At 38.9% G+C, this 18,635-nt stretch overlaps 1 protein-coding gene across 1 annotated transcript; it reads left to right on the plus strand.

Moving 5' to 3' along the window:
- Positions 1–449: 449 nt before the first annotated feature.
- On the plus strand, positions 450–6,522 carry LOC132555890 (serine protease inhibitor dipetalogastin-like). Its single transcript, XM_060220271.1, has 9 exons — positions 450–454; positions 729–802; positions 1,061–1,161; positions 1,454–1,562; positions 2,025–2,112; positions 5,111–5,224; positions 5,707–5,835; positions 6,144–6,263; positions 6,432–6,522. The coding sequence occupies exons 1-9, from the start codon at positions 450–452 to the stop codon at positions 6,520–6,522; spliced, it is 831 nt and encodes a 276-aa protein (XP_060076254.1).
- The last annotated feature ends 12,113 nt before the right edge of the window (positions 6,523–18,635 follow it).

Below are 18,635 nucleotides of genomic sequence, written 5' to 3' on the forward strand. Positions count from 1 at the left end.
AGAAAACGACAACATGATTGTCTTCATATACCTGTACAATACAATGGGAAGACAAAAATGGTAATGAAATCATTTCTGTTTATCGATAACATGTTTTGGAATAGGAAAAGTAAAATGGCGATTTTTGACAACAAACGAATACTTGTATAACACAAGCAACGGTTATGTACTAATACCACATCATGCGTGTCAGATGTTGTCAACCTTCGTTTCCTCGATTTTAATTTATCAGTACATTACTGTCGGTAATCTATTTGACATTTTCGTCAAACAATGCCGATCGAAATTTTATCTACAATTGAACCTGGGTAATGGATGCTGACCAGCCCTCCGGCCAGGACACAAAACGACAGATGTTGGTAATTTATCACGTATATAAACAAGTGTAATAAATGCCCATCAGTTGGTTACCTGTCCGTCTGCTCGCTGAAACCTAGTCTGTTACCAACATGGAGTGAGTATCCCGCATATACTTTACTTAGGGATGATTTAGCATTAGAGGAAAAATACAGTTAAACTCATTCATTCATTTCTGAGAATAACTAAATTTTCTTTGTACTCTGTTTTCAGTATAAGACTGTAGGGATACTTTGCCAAAAGTCAAGCAGTTGACTTTGAGCTTACATTCCCTCCTTTTTTCTTTTCCTCTTTAGCATCATCATGTCATCTTCTATCTGCATAACCAATCTTTTCGCATTTAATTTGCATTTACATGCATTTATTTACAGAGGTCAATTTGAAAAGTGCAGACTGCTCCCGTTGGCCATTTTCTTGGTAACGTCACTTTTGGTAACACAAACAGGTAAGTTGATTTATACTGATCAAGAGTTGTCCCTCCTTAACAAACCAACACCAATCATGATAATGCTACGATTGAAAATGAGTGAATGTAAGGAAGGGCAGTACATCCGGGCCATGTTACAATGACGGCGCCATCTATCGGCGTTTTGTGATACACACAAACAACATTGTAAAGTCTCTTCTATTATGCATAAATTAAGTAATGAAATGAGATGCAAGAAACACATTCGTGTACTTGATGACATTTGTTGTGTTTCAGATGCTGATCCGTGTATGTTTACATGCCTAGAGAAAAACTGTACGTTCGGATACCTTCCGTTCGGATGTCCTCGTTGCCAATGTGCTCCAGATCCGTGTTTGGTAGGTAATAACCCTAGATACATATATATCACATACCATACCTTTTTATTAACACTCTAAAACACGGACAGCCAGCAAACTAGCCATCGTCAGTATTTGTAACTTAAAAATGATAAGCTGTTGCTTGACCAACAGCAAACAAAAATGTCAATAAATCAATTGTAAATGTGACCCTGAAACACTCACGGGCTGACCTTACCAGAAAATTACCATATTGTGCCAGTCATAGTATATCGTTTGTGTCCACAATGTTACACTGGATATAATATTAAACATTTACACCTATTTCTAGTTCACAACGTGCCCCCAAGGTTTCCGTTGTGAGGCTGTTCAAACAACCTGTCCTAACGGCCTCCTGTGTCCCAAGGTTGCAAGATGTGTGGCTGACCCTTACAACGGAGGTAAGTTATTAGCCCAAACAACTTGCCCTTGCGGCCTCCTGAGTCCCTTGCAACGGACGTGAGTACAACCGTCCATTCAGGCAATCTGGCGACTGACCGCTCTGACGGAGATAAGTACAACCGTCCATTCAGGCAATCTGGCGACTGACCGCTCTGACGGAGATAAGTACTTTCTTCTGTTAGGACGACCATTCCCAGCGGTCTACTGTTTCCGCAGATCGCGACTGACCTCTAATGGAGGTAAGAACTGTCATATATCCAGATAACACGTCATTTGTAATTCAAAATGACATCGTATAACGTCACAATTGAATTATATATATCATAGGTGAAGATGTGGTCCACTGAAGGTTAACAAGTTGGGACTTGTTATAAGATAGCTAATCATCACTTAACTCATGGGGCATCTGATGACATTATTTGTAGCTTTACAGTATTAACTTTACACTTCTTATTTTTCAGAACAACCGTGCGCATGTCGGGAGGAATTCTCGCCTGTATGCGGAATGGACGGTCTCAACTACCCGAACACGTGCATCATGTTATGTTCGTAAGTACTGCAAGCCATCCACGTCACATAATGATGTTAGAGATTGTCCCTGTCTCCATGACTGATGTTACATTCTACTGTGTATTGACATTGTCTCTGTCTCCATGACTGATGTTACATTCTACTGTGTATTGACATTGTCTCTGTCTCCATGACTGGTGTTACATTCTATTGTGTATTGACATTGTCTCTGTCTCCATGACTGGTGTTACATTCTATTGTGTATTGACATTGTCTCTGTCTCCATGACTGGTGTTACATTCTATTGTGTAATGACATTATTTCTGTATCCATGACTGGTGTTACATTCTATAGTGTATTGACATTGTCCCTGTCTCCATGACTGGTGTTACATTCTATTGTGTATTGACATTGTCTCTGTCTCCATGACTGGTGTTACATTCTATTGTGTATTGACATTGTCTCTGTCTCCATGACTGGTGTTACATTCTATTGTGTATTGACATTGTCTCTGTCTCCATGACTGGTGTTACATTCTATTGTGTATTGACATTGTCTCTGTCTCCATGACTGGTGTTACATTCTATTGTGTAATGACATTGTCTCTGTATCCATGACTGGTGTTACATTCTATAGTGTATTGACATTGTCCCTGTCTCCATGACTGGTGTTACATTCTATTGTGTATTGACATTGTCTCTGTCTCCATGACTGATGTTACATTCTATTGTGTATTGACATTGTCTGTGTCTCCATGACTGGTATTACATTCTATTGTGGATTGACTCTCTGCCCTTCATGTTTCATTTTGATAATTTTACGATAAAAGTATTTTTCTTTTGCAATAATTTGTTTGTTTGTCGGGTTTATCTCTCTGTGAATGACCAGGTTCATTTTGAGTCGTGGCCCTTTTCTAGTGGCTCGCGGCTAAAATACTGAACAAAATACAGGAGGTACGACGCATTTCATTTAAAATTCAGAGTAATAAGGATAATGTTTCTTTCTCACGGACACCATCACGACATCGCAGACTGATGCGTTTCTCAGCTTCCTGAAAAACGGGTAGGGAGCTCTAACGGGTATCTTGGCGATTTTTGCAAACATGCGGTTTAAAATAGCTTTTAGCAGTCTGTCATATTAACTGTCGTCAGTAATGATGTCGATAGGCCTTAAGAGCCCTTTAATATTCCAGGTTTAATTTGCTCGCGGCCTGCTGGATTGGGAATCCGACCGTTTCAATCCTAGAGTAGCATTTAAAGAAGCTTACATGTGCCTTTTCTTTGTACACAGGGCAGCCTAACGCAAGGCTAACCACAGGTGTGAAGATGGGGAAGGTGGTAAATTTTCCCTTACCCGTCTAGCATTCTTATATGTGTTGTTATGTTTTACATCGTTGATGTGACGTCCTAGTTATGGCCTAAGGAAAATCACAGGTGACAGCAGTTAATATGACAGACTGCTAAAATCAGAACGATCTTTTCCAAGACATAAAACGGGATCACATTGTTCAGTTGGTGAAGTAAGGACGTGGCCTACTGGACGTACCTGTCCATCATTTCACGTATCTTTGAAATTACGTTCCGTCATCAATTAAGTGTCCCAAACATTTCCTAATCGGTAAACCCGCCAACTTTGTCATAAATGATATTCGCCTTTTATAATGACTTACATTGTCTAACCCCTTACCTTGGTTGTTCAAATCCTAATTAGAGATAACCAGTGGTTTGTGAATTTTTTCATAAACGAATTAAACAAAAACGTTCTTTTTTTATTTCATACCTGTAATTTTATTAAGAAAGGCCATATAGGTTTGTTAAGAGTATTAATATTGCCTTTAACACTCTTTGGGTATTTTTCAGTAGCAACAATTTGATTTTTTTTCTAACGAATGGTAGACTGTAACCAACCCCTGAGCAAGCGAGGCCTGGTCGTAGTTGATTTTTTTCTCTGTAGTTTGTTACATCACTGTATTGAAGATTAATTTCTCTCGGGTTGACTGTCATTGATTTCGTCCTTTAGCTATGTACCTGCGGAAATGAAGTCCAGAAATCACTTTTACTGGTGTTATCATTAATTGGTTTTGATGACGTCATACTGTATTAATAATTCAGAATTGAAGTATGGATTGCAATCCCTGTGGGAGGATCTTGTACAGTTGTCCAGTAGCTGTCGTGATCTCACGGGGTTAAAGTAGACATTGCAATAGTTGTACTAGAGACAGTGGGCGTAATTGTAAGTGGTCAAGGTTCTACAGGTAATGGGGTCATGATTATCAAGGATTCAACAGGAATTTTATGATACTGAGGAGGAACATGGTTAAAATGTTAATTTCCTTATTTTGACGAGGTGTAGACGATGTTATATTAATTTCGCAGGGATAATGAATTCTACAACTACTCGACCCTTATAAATATGTAATATTTGAAAAGAAGCAACCCGCTGTAGCTGATAAAAGTTGATTTTGTGAAAATGAGGATTATGTCTACTTCGTCACTACGAGAAAATTGACTTATTAGTGGTAGAGAGGAAGTGTTTATAAATTCTAACATGATGTCTTTAAATCCCCTTCGTTGACTTTTGAACCGACGCCTTCGTTTGCTACCTTCCTCCTTCACCAGTATTGCTTCAGCTTTTCTGTAGCTCACTTCCTTGTTCTTTTTTATTCCTTAACTAAGCTTACCTGGGATTTGGCGATTCTTTGGGTACCTCCAGCTTCGGTCGGTTGTTTTGTGTTAGTAATCAAGTCAACTGCGCGTGCTCGTATTTAAATTATAGGCGGGATTGATTTTTGTAATGCTAGCCAAACGAATGATTTCGAAAATTTTGTATTTGTAGACTTTTAGCGTACATTTGTGATTGATGCTCGCTGATACGAGAGGTGGTTTTGTTAACAACTTGTTCGTTTTGAGAACACGACACTTACCCTTCAGCAACACATGGTCTTATTCACTTTGTATAAAAAAAATATTTTCATATTTACGACTTCAAATTAATACAATTATGTAAAACATTTGAATGATTTGATACTTTTGTGTAGAGGAATGCTGAAAGTGTCGGACGGGTTCTGTCGCTGTAACTGTCCTCGGATGTACACCCCGGTTTGTGGTACCAACAACGTAACCTACGAGAACGACTGCTTTAGAGATTGTCAGTAAGTCCACCACAATATAAAAAGGTCGATGCTTCAAGAAAAATAAAGTTCTAATCATATTTCCGAATCAATAAGTACTTCCTACTTAAAAAGTGACCGATCAGAAATCACTATGGCGCACATCTGTGAATATCTGTGATGATTTGGTGTTGTTTGAATTTGAATGAAAGAAAACTACCTTGTATGTAACGACATGGTGCCATTGTTATAACAAGTATTTTATTGTCTCTAAGCTGGAGGATCTGTACAGAAGTACAGGAACAATATTCCTCATTTAACTGTGTCATTATTGTGACGAAATGGGATCATCGTTTTGATTGATCTAGTTTGTTATTTCTGTGACATGTAACTATTTAATAATGTACTTTTATTACAAAATACGAGAGTGGTTGTTGAAATGTGGACTTTGGACGGTGGTATCCCTGGCTACGGGGAATTATCATATAACGAATTCTGTCACATATACCTGTTACTATCCATAGGTCCATTTATGACGGAAGTATCCTAAAGCAACATGAAGGAGTGTGCGAGTGTGTCTGTCCTCCTACAGAGACCCCTGTCTGTGGACAAGACGGAAAGACGTATCTCAATGATTGTGTCCGGGCATGCGCGTACGTATATTTACACATGAATCCAAACTTTTTTTTTTATTTATTAAGATCCTTCAGTCGTCTATCCATCCATTTTCTCTTGATAATCATTATTTTGTCTTTGTATATATAACTTTTACAAATCCTCGAAAAAAGACATTTTAAACATAAAAGTCAATGCATCATTAATTTAACATTGCGTTTACCAACATTCTTTTGACACACTAATTAGAAACAGTGATTCATTAAGTTATTCTTATGAAATTGATACATGAATATACCTCTTAGAATTTAACACGTGGAATTTTGTCATGTTGTTTCCCACGTAGCGGAGTCCCTAAAAGTTCCTCTGGTTCGTGTGATTGTGTGAATAAGTGTGGCCCAATGTATTCACCGGTGTGTGGAACGGACGGGCTGACTTATACCAACGACTGTTTCCGACAGTGCTCGTAAGTAACATTTGGTTATCTCCCTTCTTCTGTAGTTATATCAATTTATACGTTCAAATATTTGACCATTCGCGTGCTATCTTTTAGGAAGAAAACAATTAATCAATATTTTGAATCTATTGATAAAATGCCTAAGCAATAAAATAGGATTTTATAATATGTTTGTAGAGGTGTGGGACTGCTTTCCAACATGGCTTGCCCTTGGAACCGCCGCAAGCGATCTGCCACGAGCTCTGCTTTAAAGAGCTCTTTGGACTAAGGATTATACCCTGGAAGAATTGAAAAGAATAAGAAATAAAACTCAAATTTGATATAGAATTTGAATTTAAACTAGTTTTTGGTTAATGAGATAAGACTATTAGTGAATTTGTACATTTAATGTTGAACTAGAAATTAGAGAAATGGATCAGTGTGTCGGATGGAACACACAGACACCATACTTATATTCATATGTTGATCATCCGTTCAAGTGTCCCGATCGAAACGATACTTTTGACATTTCAAGAAAAGACGCGTTCATGGTGTTATGAAAGTGCCACTGAGTTTTGTTAACGTCGTCCGACGCCCAGGTAAAAGCTACACATGTACTAACTCATACACCTTTGTCAGGTAAGCACCTCCCATATACACGAAAACCTTTCTATTAATAACAAAGAAAATAGTTATTTAACATTATGTTTATTCAGCACGCATATTTCATTATAAATAACAAATCATTCGTTGCAAACATAGAAATCGAGAGCCAAATAAATCTGTATAAAAGTATATGTATATTGCAGTACAAAGAAAGCCCGTCAGCGTAAACAGGCAAATATCTCATATACAGGATTCTAAACCCATAAACAATTTAGATTGACAGGCAAATAATTCATAACCTAATAATTAAATATGTCTTATTATTGTGATATTTGAATTGCCGAGGTATATAGATACTCAACAAAATATTCCTGTGGTCAAAAATCGTTCTGGACGGCCTGTAGACTGTCAGATGGCTTTGAAATCCGGACTTGTATAGTCTATTCCGGACTGCTAGAGGACGATCTCTTTTGTGCGGGACAGATTTTGATCATAATGACTCAAACAATATCGGAGTAGCCTTTGCATTTGTGAAACTAAATTCGCTGAGCCAGATGTTTAGATGAACACAAAGTGATACTATTAACAATATTCTGCCCGTACAAACATTACTTCAATATCCAATTAACCAAACGGAATTGTAAGAATAAAAATAGTGCTTTAACCAAATGCGTCCGAAAGCAAAGTGTCCGGACTAACAAAGTTCTGATGTAATATAAAGCATGCAAAGTGTCCGGATTATCACCATTGCATTGTGTAATAAAGGTTAGTGTTAGGACGAACACTTTTTCGCAGTATTATAAAGCAAAGGTTCCACACAAACAAGATTCTGTTGTATTATAAAGCAAAGTATCCGGATTAACAAGGTCCCAGGGTAACATAAAACAAAGTATCCGGAGTAACAAGGTTCCGTTGTGTTATAATGTTAAATGTCCGGAGTAACAAGGTTCCGTTGTGTTATAATGTTAAATGTCCGGAGTAACAAGGTTCCGTTGTGTTATAATGTTAAGTGTTCGGAGTAACAAAGTTCCACCATATACATTCATTCCGCGCACACATTTTTGGAAGAAGTGTAGTAAATATTTCTTTCTTACATTCTGGACGTGTCTTGTTACAATACCAACGAAGAGAAGATGTGTAAAAACGATCTGTACTTTGGCAAGAAGGCAATCATCATCAACAATTTATAAACATTTATAACAATTTTAATGAAATATTGCTCAACAAACGGACGTGGCTACACGTAAGTATGTATCCTGCCGGAGAAACGTAAACAGCTCGAACAGTTTGGTGATTTTTGGATAACTACAAATTACCAAATACCTATCTATCCTCACTCGGGTTGTACTAAGTATAACTAGAAAGGTGATTGTCACTCAGTCGTACTGCTGTATACAAATTTGGTTCACTAGCTTCACAACATATTACGGTAAAAACAATGATTCATTTAGAATATAATATGTACAATTAAGAATAAAATGTAAAATTGAAGCATACCATTAAAATCTAGTTACACATATTTCTGTTCCTACTGGATGTAATCTTGTTGATAATTAATATCCTGCAAGACATTCGCCGCTGATCCTGTACTAAAGTACATTCAAACTTAACACGAATCTGTTCAAAGCTTAGAATTATCAGAATAAAATCAAATAAGTAGTATCATTTTAAAATGAAATATACAACGTGCTGTAAAACATCATCATAATCTATAGATAAAATGCTGAATCAGCCTGGTCTTACTTAGCATGTCGGGTACCGATGATCTATTTATAAACTGTTGATTCCGTTAAGTCTGAACATGTCGGATACCGATGATCTATTTATAAACTGTTGATTCCGTTAAGTCTGAACATGTCGGATACAGATGATCTATTTATAAACTGTTGATTCCGTTAAGTCTTAGCATGTCGGATACTGATGATCTATTTATAAACTGTTGATTCCGTTAAGTCTGAGCATGTCGGATACCGATGATCTATTAATAAACTGTTGATTCCGTTAAGTCTGAGCATGTTGGATACCGATGATCTATTTATAAACTGTTGATTCCGTTAAGTCTTAGCATGTCGGATACTGATGATCTATTTATAAACTGTTGATTCCGTTAAGTCTGAGCATGTCGGATACCGATGATCTATTAATAAACTGTTGATTCCGTTAAGTCTGAGCATGTTGGATACCGATGATCTATTTATAAACTGTTGATTCCGTTAAGTCTGAACATGTCGGATACAGATGATCTATTTATAAACTGTTGATTCCGTTAAGTCTTAGCATGTCGGATACAGATGATCTATTTATAAACTGTTGATTCCGTTAAGTCTTAGCATGTCGGATACAGATGATCTATTTATAAACTGTTGATTCCGTTAAGTCTTAGCATGTCGGATACCGATGATCTATTTATAAAATGTTGATTCCGTTAAGTCTGAACATGTCGGATACAGATGATCTATTTATAAACTGTTGATTCCGTTAAGTCTTAGCATGTCGGCATGGTCTATTTATAAACTGTTGATTCCGTTAAGTCTTAGCATGTCGGATACCGATGATCTATTTATAAACTGTTGATTCCGTTAAGTCTTAGCATGTCGGATACCGATGATCTATTTATAAACTGTTGATTCCGTTAAGTCTTAGCATGTCGGATACCGATGATCTATTTATAAACTGTTGATTCCGTTAAGTCTTAGCATGTCGGATACCGATGATCTATTTATAAACTGTTGATTCCGTTAAGTCTTAGCATGTCGGATACCGATGATCTATTTATAAACTGTTGATTCCGTTAAGTCTTAGCATGTCGGATACCGATGGTCTATTTATAAACTGTTGATTCCGTTAAGTCTTAGCATGTCGGATACCGATGATCTATTTATAAACTGTTGATTCCGTTAAGTCTGAACATGTCGGATACAGATGATCTATTTATAAACTGTTGATTCCGTTAAGTCTGAGCATATCGGATACTGATGATCTATATATAAACTGTTGATCCCGCTAAGTCTGAACATGATGGATATTGTCATAACAATTAATATATATATATATTCTGAGTGAACAACACAATGATGTACCAAGGCCACTTTGTCAACAGTAGTATATTCATCTATCTAAATATATATTGATGATTATGACGATGTTTTAGCTCAGCAGAGATGCACGACACCTATAGATTTCAACTTACATAACTAAGAATATGAAAATCTACAAAACTGATATTTACCTAGGGGAATTCATTCGTAGTGGTACCTTTCCATTATGATACTGATTCAGGTTAGTATTATGATATTACTTTTTCTAAACCAATCTAGCACGCAATCCTTTAAATTCCAAGAGTAGTGGTTTGACTTAAATATATCTATATATAAATATTGGAGCGACTATGCATGGCGAGCAAAAATTAAAACTCCGAGACGAATTAAAAATCTGATATGAAACTTTAAAAAATGAAGATAATGTTTATCATATTATTCAGAAAAATTCTATTTGACCGGTTTAAAGCAACAATGTGGAGAACAAAATCAAATGGAGGCAGCCATTTTGTTGTGGCATTTTCGATTCATGACGTAACACCATTTTCCATATTATGACGTCACAAACGATTTCTGATTGGATCGGCCAATTAAAAACGTTTCAGAGTATATGACACTTATTTTGGTTGACAATGGCTTGTACTTTGGACAATACTACACGTAAGATCTCGCCCGAGTGTAATATAGAACATCTCGTCGTGACGTCGGATTAAAAAACAGTTAAGCAACCAAATATCACCAATAACACGATTTACAAGTCATCTTCGTTAGCCTTCGGTTGAGGGATTTACAAGATATTTGTATAAAACATTTTAGTGTTTGAAGAATCGTTACACACGTATATTTTGTTGGACAATTCACTTACATATTGTTTTTATTTCACACAACCAGTACATTCAACTTTCGTTATTTCTTAATGTGTTTTAAAAACACATTGGAACCTCTAGAAATTTCAAAAACGAAATTATCTGGTTCCAGTAGATGCAATCCTGCATTAACGTACGATTAAGAAATTAGGTACCCTTTCATAAAACACTGTATTTCATATATTAATCACCATGGTGTATTTCCGCCCGACGCCAAATTTGCTCTGTTCCAAATTTCCAAACAGTGGTTGGATGTTTTTTTTTTAAAAATGGCGATCACATTGAAATAATGTTATCGGGCTATCTGAGGCGGCATTATTTTCAGAGTATTTAACAATGAATGATTGGACTCTCCAAAATTCTACCTAGATTACCAATCAGTTCTGTTGTTAGGTTTGCTTACATTTCCATTTGATGTTTTGTCAGTTATTCTATTGTGTTAAATATAGTACTGACTCAGTGAAGACATACTGTACACAACTGACAAACAAATAGAACGAAGGTTATGTTTCGCTGCAGGCAAAGTTACAAACGAAAGGTTCTGTGACACAGTCGAAAACCTCACATGCGACCAACTTACACGCGACACACACAAATGACATACACACGCGACTAATATATCGTGACACAGTCGACAAACTGGCACGCAACAAGTATGACGGGTGGAGCTGGCAACTCTACTCTAGTAATTACTGTGGAATATCACAGAAGTTTCTTTGGTAGATGAGCAAAATGGCGTTAAATTACTACGTTACTGAGCAAACGTGGGTGTAAACATGTAACATCTTCTTACTCCTTGTGCCGTCACTTCCAGGTCATCAGCACACGTCCTAATCAGAAATGAAATGGTGATCTCCCTTCAAGCGTGAGTATGAATAGTTTCTTTGATGACACCTGGCGTCATTCATGCCATGTGACAATCTGACATGGTAGCACGTGATCCCGTTCTATCCATTACCTGCCAAACAAATCAAAACGACTATATTAGACAGTCAAGAGAATTCTGATAAAACAGCTCTTTTTATTTTTTCAGTTCTATTTTCGTCTTTGTGTTTGTATCATTGCAAACTATAACAATTGCAATGAAGGGAAGTAACTCTAATACGCTACTAATAATGAGCGCAGTGTATTGTACAAAAGACACACATTACGAATTAGATATAGCAGAACAAAATAATGAATTAAATTGCATCATACAGCTTTTTCGTCCTTCTAGAGCTCGTCTAAGATGCTAAGGGTCTGAATTTTAACAACTTAAGAGGCGACGGAGGAAAATCCAGAGTAAAACTTACGACAGGCAGACCAGTAATACGAGTCAGATTTAATATCAATACACAGCAATATCTACGTTCTACTCGCACGCCTCACATCAATTTTTATTAACTTTCAACCAAATTAAGTTAAAAATTAAGTCCATTTGCGCGAGCTCAACTAAAACACCGGAAATAATTTTATCTATATTAAATGTTATATATACAAATAAATAAAAAAGCTAGAGACCCTCACTAAAAGATCCCAGGAAGATCTTAATATCCTCCAAAGTACGGTGTTAGATCTTAGTTTGATGTTATCTTGTTATTCTCCCTAAAAGACCTATTCTGTTGTCTGTCAAAATTAAGGGAATGATTTCTTTTGTAAAAAATCAAATCTCGTGTTACAATTTTTTAAAATGTCGACATGAGGCTAGCGTTCGACCTGTTGACCGGAAGAATAACGTGTAGGAGAGTTTTAGCCAGTACAAAAATTATGTAGCAACCATTTTCCCTCTTACCATCAGCTTCAAAATTACGAAACATGAATCAACATATCAAATCTTAGAAAGACCTATAAATAGTCACTGAAAAATATCGCTAACGTATTTAAATGTTCACATATGTGGTCGCTACCTCATTCATGGGAAATGTTGATAACATAAAATAAGCTGTGGCCCTTTCTTGTCTTCAGATCAGCATGAGAAAATAACATGCAAACAACAGGACATAGATAACACAAGAATACAAATCTAGAGAAATTCTTTTTTTTCTGAGAAAAGTTAATGTTAAATTCCTCTATGACCGCGATACATTCATTTTATTTCCTTCTGAAAATAAGATATGCAGAATTCAGTAAGAAATGAAACATTTTACTTAGGGGTTCCCATGGAAACACGTAAATAGCACTGACCAAAATTACCTAGACGGACACCACAATTACCTAGATGGAGACCATAATTACCTAGAGGGTGACCATAAAGACCTAGAGGGAGACCATAATTACCTAGAGGGAGACCACAATTAGCTGGAGGGAGACCATAATTACCTAGAGGGAGACCATAATTACCTAGAGGGAGACCACAATTACCTAGAGGGAGACCAAAATTACCTAAAGGGAAACTGCAATTACTTTGAGGAAGACCACAATTAGCTAGAGGGAGGCCACAATTTCCTAGAGGGAGACCATAATTACCTAGAGGGAGACCACAATAACATAGAGGGAGACCATAATTACTTAGAGAGAGACCAAAATTAGCTAGAGGGAGACCACAATTAGAGGGAGACCACAATTACCTAGAGGGAGACCACAATTAACTAGAGAGAGACCACAATTACCTAGAGGAAGACCACAATTACCTGGAGGGAGACCACAATTAGCTAGAGGGAGACCACAATTACCTAGAGGGAGACCATAATTACCTAGAGGGAAACCATAATTACCTAGATGGAGATCAGAATTACCTAGAGGGAGACCACAATTACAGACCACAATTACCTAGAGGGAGACCACAATTACTTTGAGGGAGACCACAATTACCTAGAGGGAGACCACAATTACCTAGAGGGAGACCACAATTACTTGGGGAGAGACCATAATTACCTAGAGGAAGATCTTAATTACCTAGAGAGAGACCACAATTACCTAGAGGGAGACCATAATTACATGGAGGGAGACCATAATTACCTAGAGGGAGACCACAATTACCTAGAGGGAGACCAAAATTACCTAGAGGGAGACCAGAATTACCTAGAGGGAGACCATAATTACCTGGAGGGAGAGCAGAATTACCTAGAGGAAGACCAGAATTACCTAGAGGGTGACCATAATTATCTAGAGGAAGACCACAATCACCTGGAAGGAGACCACAATTACCTGGAAGGAGACCACAATTACCTAAAGGGAGAACACAATTACCTAGAGGGAGACCACAATTATTTAGAGGGAGACCACAATTACCTAGAGGGAGACCACAATTACCTGGAGGGAGACCAGAATTACCTAGAGGGAGACTATAATTACCTGGAGGGAGACCACAATTACCTAGAGGGAGACCATAATTACCTAGAGGGAGACCATAATTACCTAGAGGGAGACCACAATTACCTAGAGGGAGACCACAATTACCTAGAGGGAGAACACAATTACTTAGAGGGAAACCATAATTACATAGGGAGATACCATTATTACCTAAAGGGAGACCACAATTACCTAGAGGGAGACCAAAATTACCTAGAGGGAGACCACAATTACCTAGAGGGAGACCACAATTACCTAGAGGGAGACCACAATTACCTAGAGGGAGACCACAATTACCTAGAGGGAGACCATAATTACCTAGAGGGAGACCACAATTACCTAGAGGGAGACCACAATTACCTAGAGGGAGACCACAATTACCTGGAGGGAGACCACAATTACCTAGAGGGAGACCACAATTACCTAGAGGGAGACCACAATTACCTAGAGGGAGACCACAATTACCTAGAGGGAGACCATAATTACCTAGAGGGAAACCATAATTACCTAGAGGTAGACCACAATTACCTAGAGGGAGACCACAATTACCTAGAGGGTGACTATAATTACCTAGAGGGAGACCACAATTACCTAGAGGGAGACCATAATTACCTAGAGGGAGACCACAATTACCTAGAGGGACGGAGACCACAATTACCTAGAGGGAGACCACAATTACCTAGAGGGAGACCACAATTACCTAGAGGGAGACCACAATTACCTAGAGGGAGACCACAATTACCTAGAGGGAGACCATAATTACCTAGAGGGAGACCACAATTACCTAGAGGGAGACCACAATTACCTAGAGGGAAACCATAATTACGTGGGAAGAGACCATAATTACCTAGAGGGAGACCATATTTACCTAGAGGGAGAACACAATTACCTAGAGGGAGACCACAATTACCTAGAGGGAGACCATAATTACATAGAGGGAGACAATAATTACCTAGAGAGAGACCACAATAACAGAAAGATAGACCATAATTACCTAGAGGGAGACCACAATTACCTAGAGGGAGACCATAATTACCTAGAGGGAGACCATAATTACCTAGAGGGAGACCACAATTAGCTGGAGGGAGACCATAATTACCTAGAGGGAGACTATAATTACCTAGAGGGAGACCATAATTACCTAGAGGGAGACCATAATTACCTGGAGGGAGACCAGAATTACCTAGAGGAAGACCAAAATTACCTAGAGGGAGACCACAATTACCTAGAGAGAGACCTAAATTACCTAGAGGGAGACCATAATTACCTGGAGGGAGACCAGAATTACCTAGAGGAAGACCATAATTACCTAGAGGGTGACCATAATTATCTAGAGGAAGACCACAATTACCTAGAGGGAGACCACAATTAGCTGGAGGGAGACCATAATTACCTAGAGGGAGACCACAATTACCTAGAGGGAGACCACAATTACCTAGAGGGAGACCACAATTACCTAGAGGGAGACCACAATTACCTGGAGGGAGACCACAATTACCTGGAGGGAGACCACAATCACCTTGAGGGAGACCACAATGAGCTGGAGGGAGACCAAAATTACCTAGAGGGAGACCACAATTACCTAGAGGGAGATCAAAATTACCTAGAGGGAGACCACAATTACCTAGAGGGAGACCATAATTACCTAGAGGGTGACCATAATTACCTAGAGGGAGACCATAATTACCTTGAGGGAGACCACAATTACCTAGAGGGAGAACACAATTACCTAGAGGGAGACCACAATTACCTAGAGGGAGACCACAATTACCTAGAGGGAGACCACAATTACCTACAGGGAGACCACAATTACCTAGAGGGTGACCATAATTACCTAGAGGGAAACCATAATTACCTAGAGGTAGACCACAATTACCTAGAGGGAGACCACAATTACCTAGAGGGAGACCATAATTACCTAGAGGGAGACCACAATTACCTAGAGGGAAACCATAATTACTTGGGGAGAGACCATAATTACCTAGAGGGAGACCACAATTACCTAGAGGGAGACCAAAATTACCTAGAGGGAAACCACAATAACCTAGAGGGAGACCACAATTACCTAGAGGGAGACCACAATTACCTAGGGGAGACCATAATTACCTTAGGAGAGACCATAATTATAATTACCTAGAGGGAGACCACAATTACTTTGAGGGAGACCACAATGAGCTGGAGGGAGACCAAAAATACCTAGAGGGAGACCACAATTACCTAGAGGGAGACCAAAATTACCTAGAGGGAGACCACAATTACCTAGAGGGAGACCAAAATTACCTAGAGGGAGACCACAATTACCTAGAGGGAGAACACAATTACCTAGAGGGAGACCATAATTACTTAGAGGGAGACCATAATTACCTAGAGGGAGACCACAATTACCTAGAGGGAGACCACAATTACCTAGAGGAGACCACAATTACCTAGAGGGAGACCACAATTACCTAGAGGGAGACCATAATTACCTAGAGGGAGACCACAATTACCTAGAGGGAGACCACAATTACCTAGAGGGTGACTATAATTACCTAGAGGGAGACCACAATTACATAGGAGACCAAAATTACCTAGAGGGAGACCAAAATTACCTAGAGGGAGACCACAACAACCTAGAGGGAGACCACAATTACCTAGAGGGAGACCACAATTACCTAGAGGGAGACCACAATTACCTAGAGGGAGACCATAATTACCTAGAGGGAGACCATAATTACCTAGAGGGAGACTATAATTACCTAGAGGGAGACCATAATTACCTAGAGGGAGACCATAATTACCTGGAGGGAGACCACAATTACCTAAAGGGAGACCATAATTACCTAGAGGGAGACCACAATTACCTAGAGGGAGACCATAATTACCTAGAGGGAGACCACAATTACCTAGAGGGAGACCATAATTACCTAGAGGGAGACCATAATTACCTAGAGGGAGACCATAATTACCTAGAGGGAGACCACAATTACCTAGAGGGAGACCATAATTACCTAGAGGGAGACCATAATTACCTAGAGGGAGACCATAATTACCTAGAGGGAGACCATAATTACCTAGAGGGAGACCACAATTACCTAGAGGGAGACCATAATTACCTAGAGGGAGACCATAATTACCTAGAGGGAGACCATAATTACCTAGAGGGAGACCATAATTACCTAGAGGGAGACCACAATTACCTAGAGGGAGACCATAATTACCTAGAGGGAGACCACAATTACCTAGAGGGAGACCACAATTACCTAGAGGGAGACCATAATTACCTAGAGGGAGACCATAATTACCTAGAGGGAGACCATAATTACCTAGAGGGAGACCATAATTACCTAGAGGGAGACCATAATTACCTAGAGGGAGACCACAATTACCTAGAGGGAGACCACAATTACCTAGAGGGAGACCACAATTACCTAGAGGGAGACCACAATTACCTAGAGGGAGACCATAATTACCTAGAGGGAGACCATAATTACCTAGAGGGAGACCACAATTACATAGAAGGAGACCAAAATTACCTAGAGGGAGACCATAATTACCTGGAGGGAGACCATAATTACCTAGAGGGAGACCATAATTACCTAGAGGGAGACCATAATTACCTAGAGGGAGATCATAATTACCTAGAGGGAGAGAGGGAGACAACAATTACCTAGAGGGAGACCACAATTACCTAGAGGGAGACCATAATTACCTAGAGGGAGACCATAATTACCTAGAGGTAGACCACAATTACCTAGAGGGAGACCACAATTACCTAGAGGGTGACTATAATTACCTAGATGGAGACCAGAATTACCTAGAGGGAGACCATAATTACCTAGAGGGAGACCATAATTACCTAAAGGGAGACCACAATTACCTAGAGGGAGACAATAACTACCTAGAGGGAGACCATAATTACCTAGAGGGAGACCATAATTACCTAGAGGGAGACCACAATTACCTAGAGGGAGACCACAATTACCTAGAGGGAGACCACAATTACCTAGAGGTAGACCACAATTACCTAGAGGGAGACCACAATTACCTAGAGGGAGACCATAATTACCTAAAGGGAGACCACAATTACCTAGAGGGAGACAATAACTACCTAGAGAGAGACCATAATAACATAAATAGAGACCATAATTACCTAGAGGGAGACCACAATTACCATGAGGGAGACCATAATTACCTAGATGGAGACCATAATTACCTAGAGGGTGACCATAAAGACCTAGAGGGAGACCATAATTACCTAGAGGGAGACCACAATTACCTAGAGGGAGACCATAATTACCTAGAGGGAGACCACAATTACCTAGAGGGAGACCACAATTACATAGAAGGAGACCAAAATTACCTAGAGGGAGACCATAATTACCTAGATGGAGATCAGAATTACCTAGAGGGAGACCAGAATTACCTAGAGGGTGACCACAATTACCTAGAGGGTGACCATAATTACCTAGAGGGAGACCATAATTACCTAGAGGTAGACCACAATTACCTAGAGGGAGACCACAATTACCTAGAGGGAGACAATAATTACCTAGATGGAGACCACAATTACCTAGAGGGAGACCATAATTACCTAGAGGGAGACCATAATTACCTAGAGGGAGACCACAATTACCTAGAGA

This window comes from Ylistrum balloti, unplaced genomic scaffold (genome assembly GCF_031769215.1).
Source record: "Ylistrum balloti isolate Yb309-2 unplaced genomic scaffold, AGI_CSIRO_Ybal_v1 Utg370522, whole genome shotgun sequence".
NCBI classification, from domain to species: domain Eukaryota; kingdom Metazoa; phylum Mollusca; class Bivalvia; order Pectinida; family Pectinidae; genus Ylistrum; species Ylistrum balloti.

Bases quoted from the DNA above. Each gene is read 5' to 3' on its own strand.
- LOC132555890 (XM_060220271.1), top strand. The intron at 1,162-1,453 runs GTAGGTAATAAC...ACCTATTTCTAG, and splicing joins GTGCTCCAGATCCGTGTTTG to TTCACAACGTGCCCCCAAGG. The intron at 2,113-5,110 runs GTAAGTACTGCA...ACTTTTGTGTAG, and splicing joins ACGTGCATCATGTTATGTTC to AGGAATGCTGAAAGTGTCGG.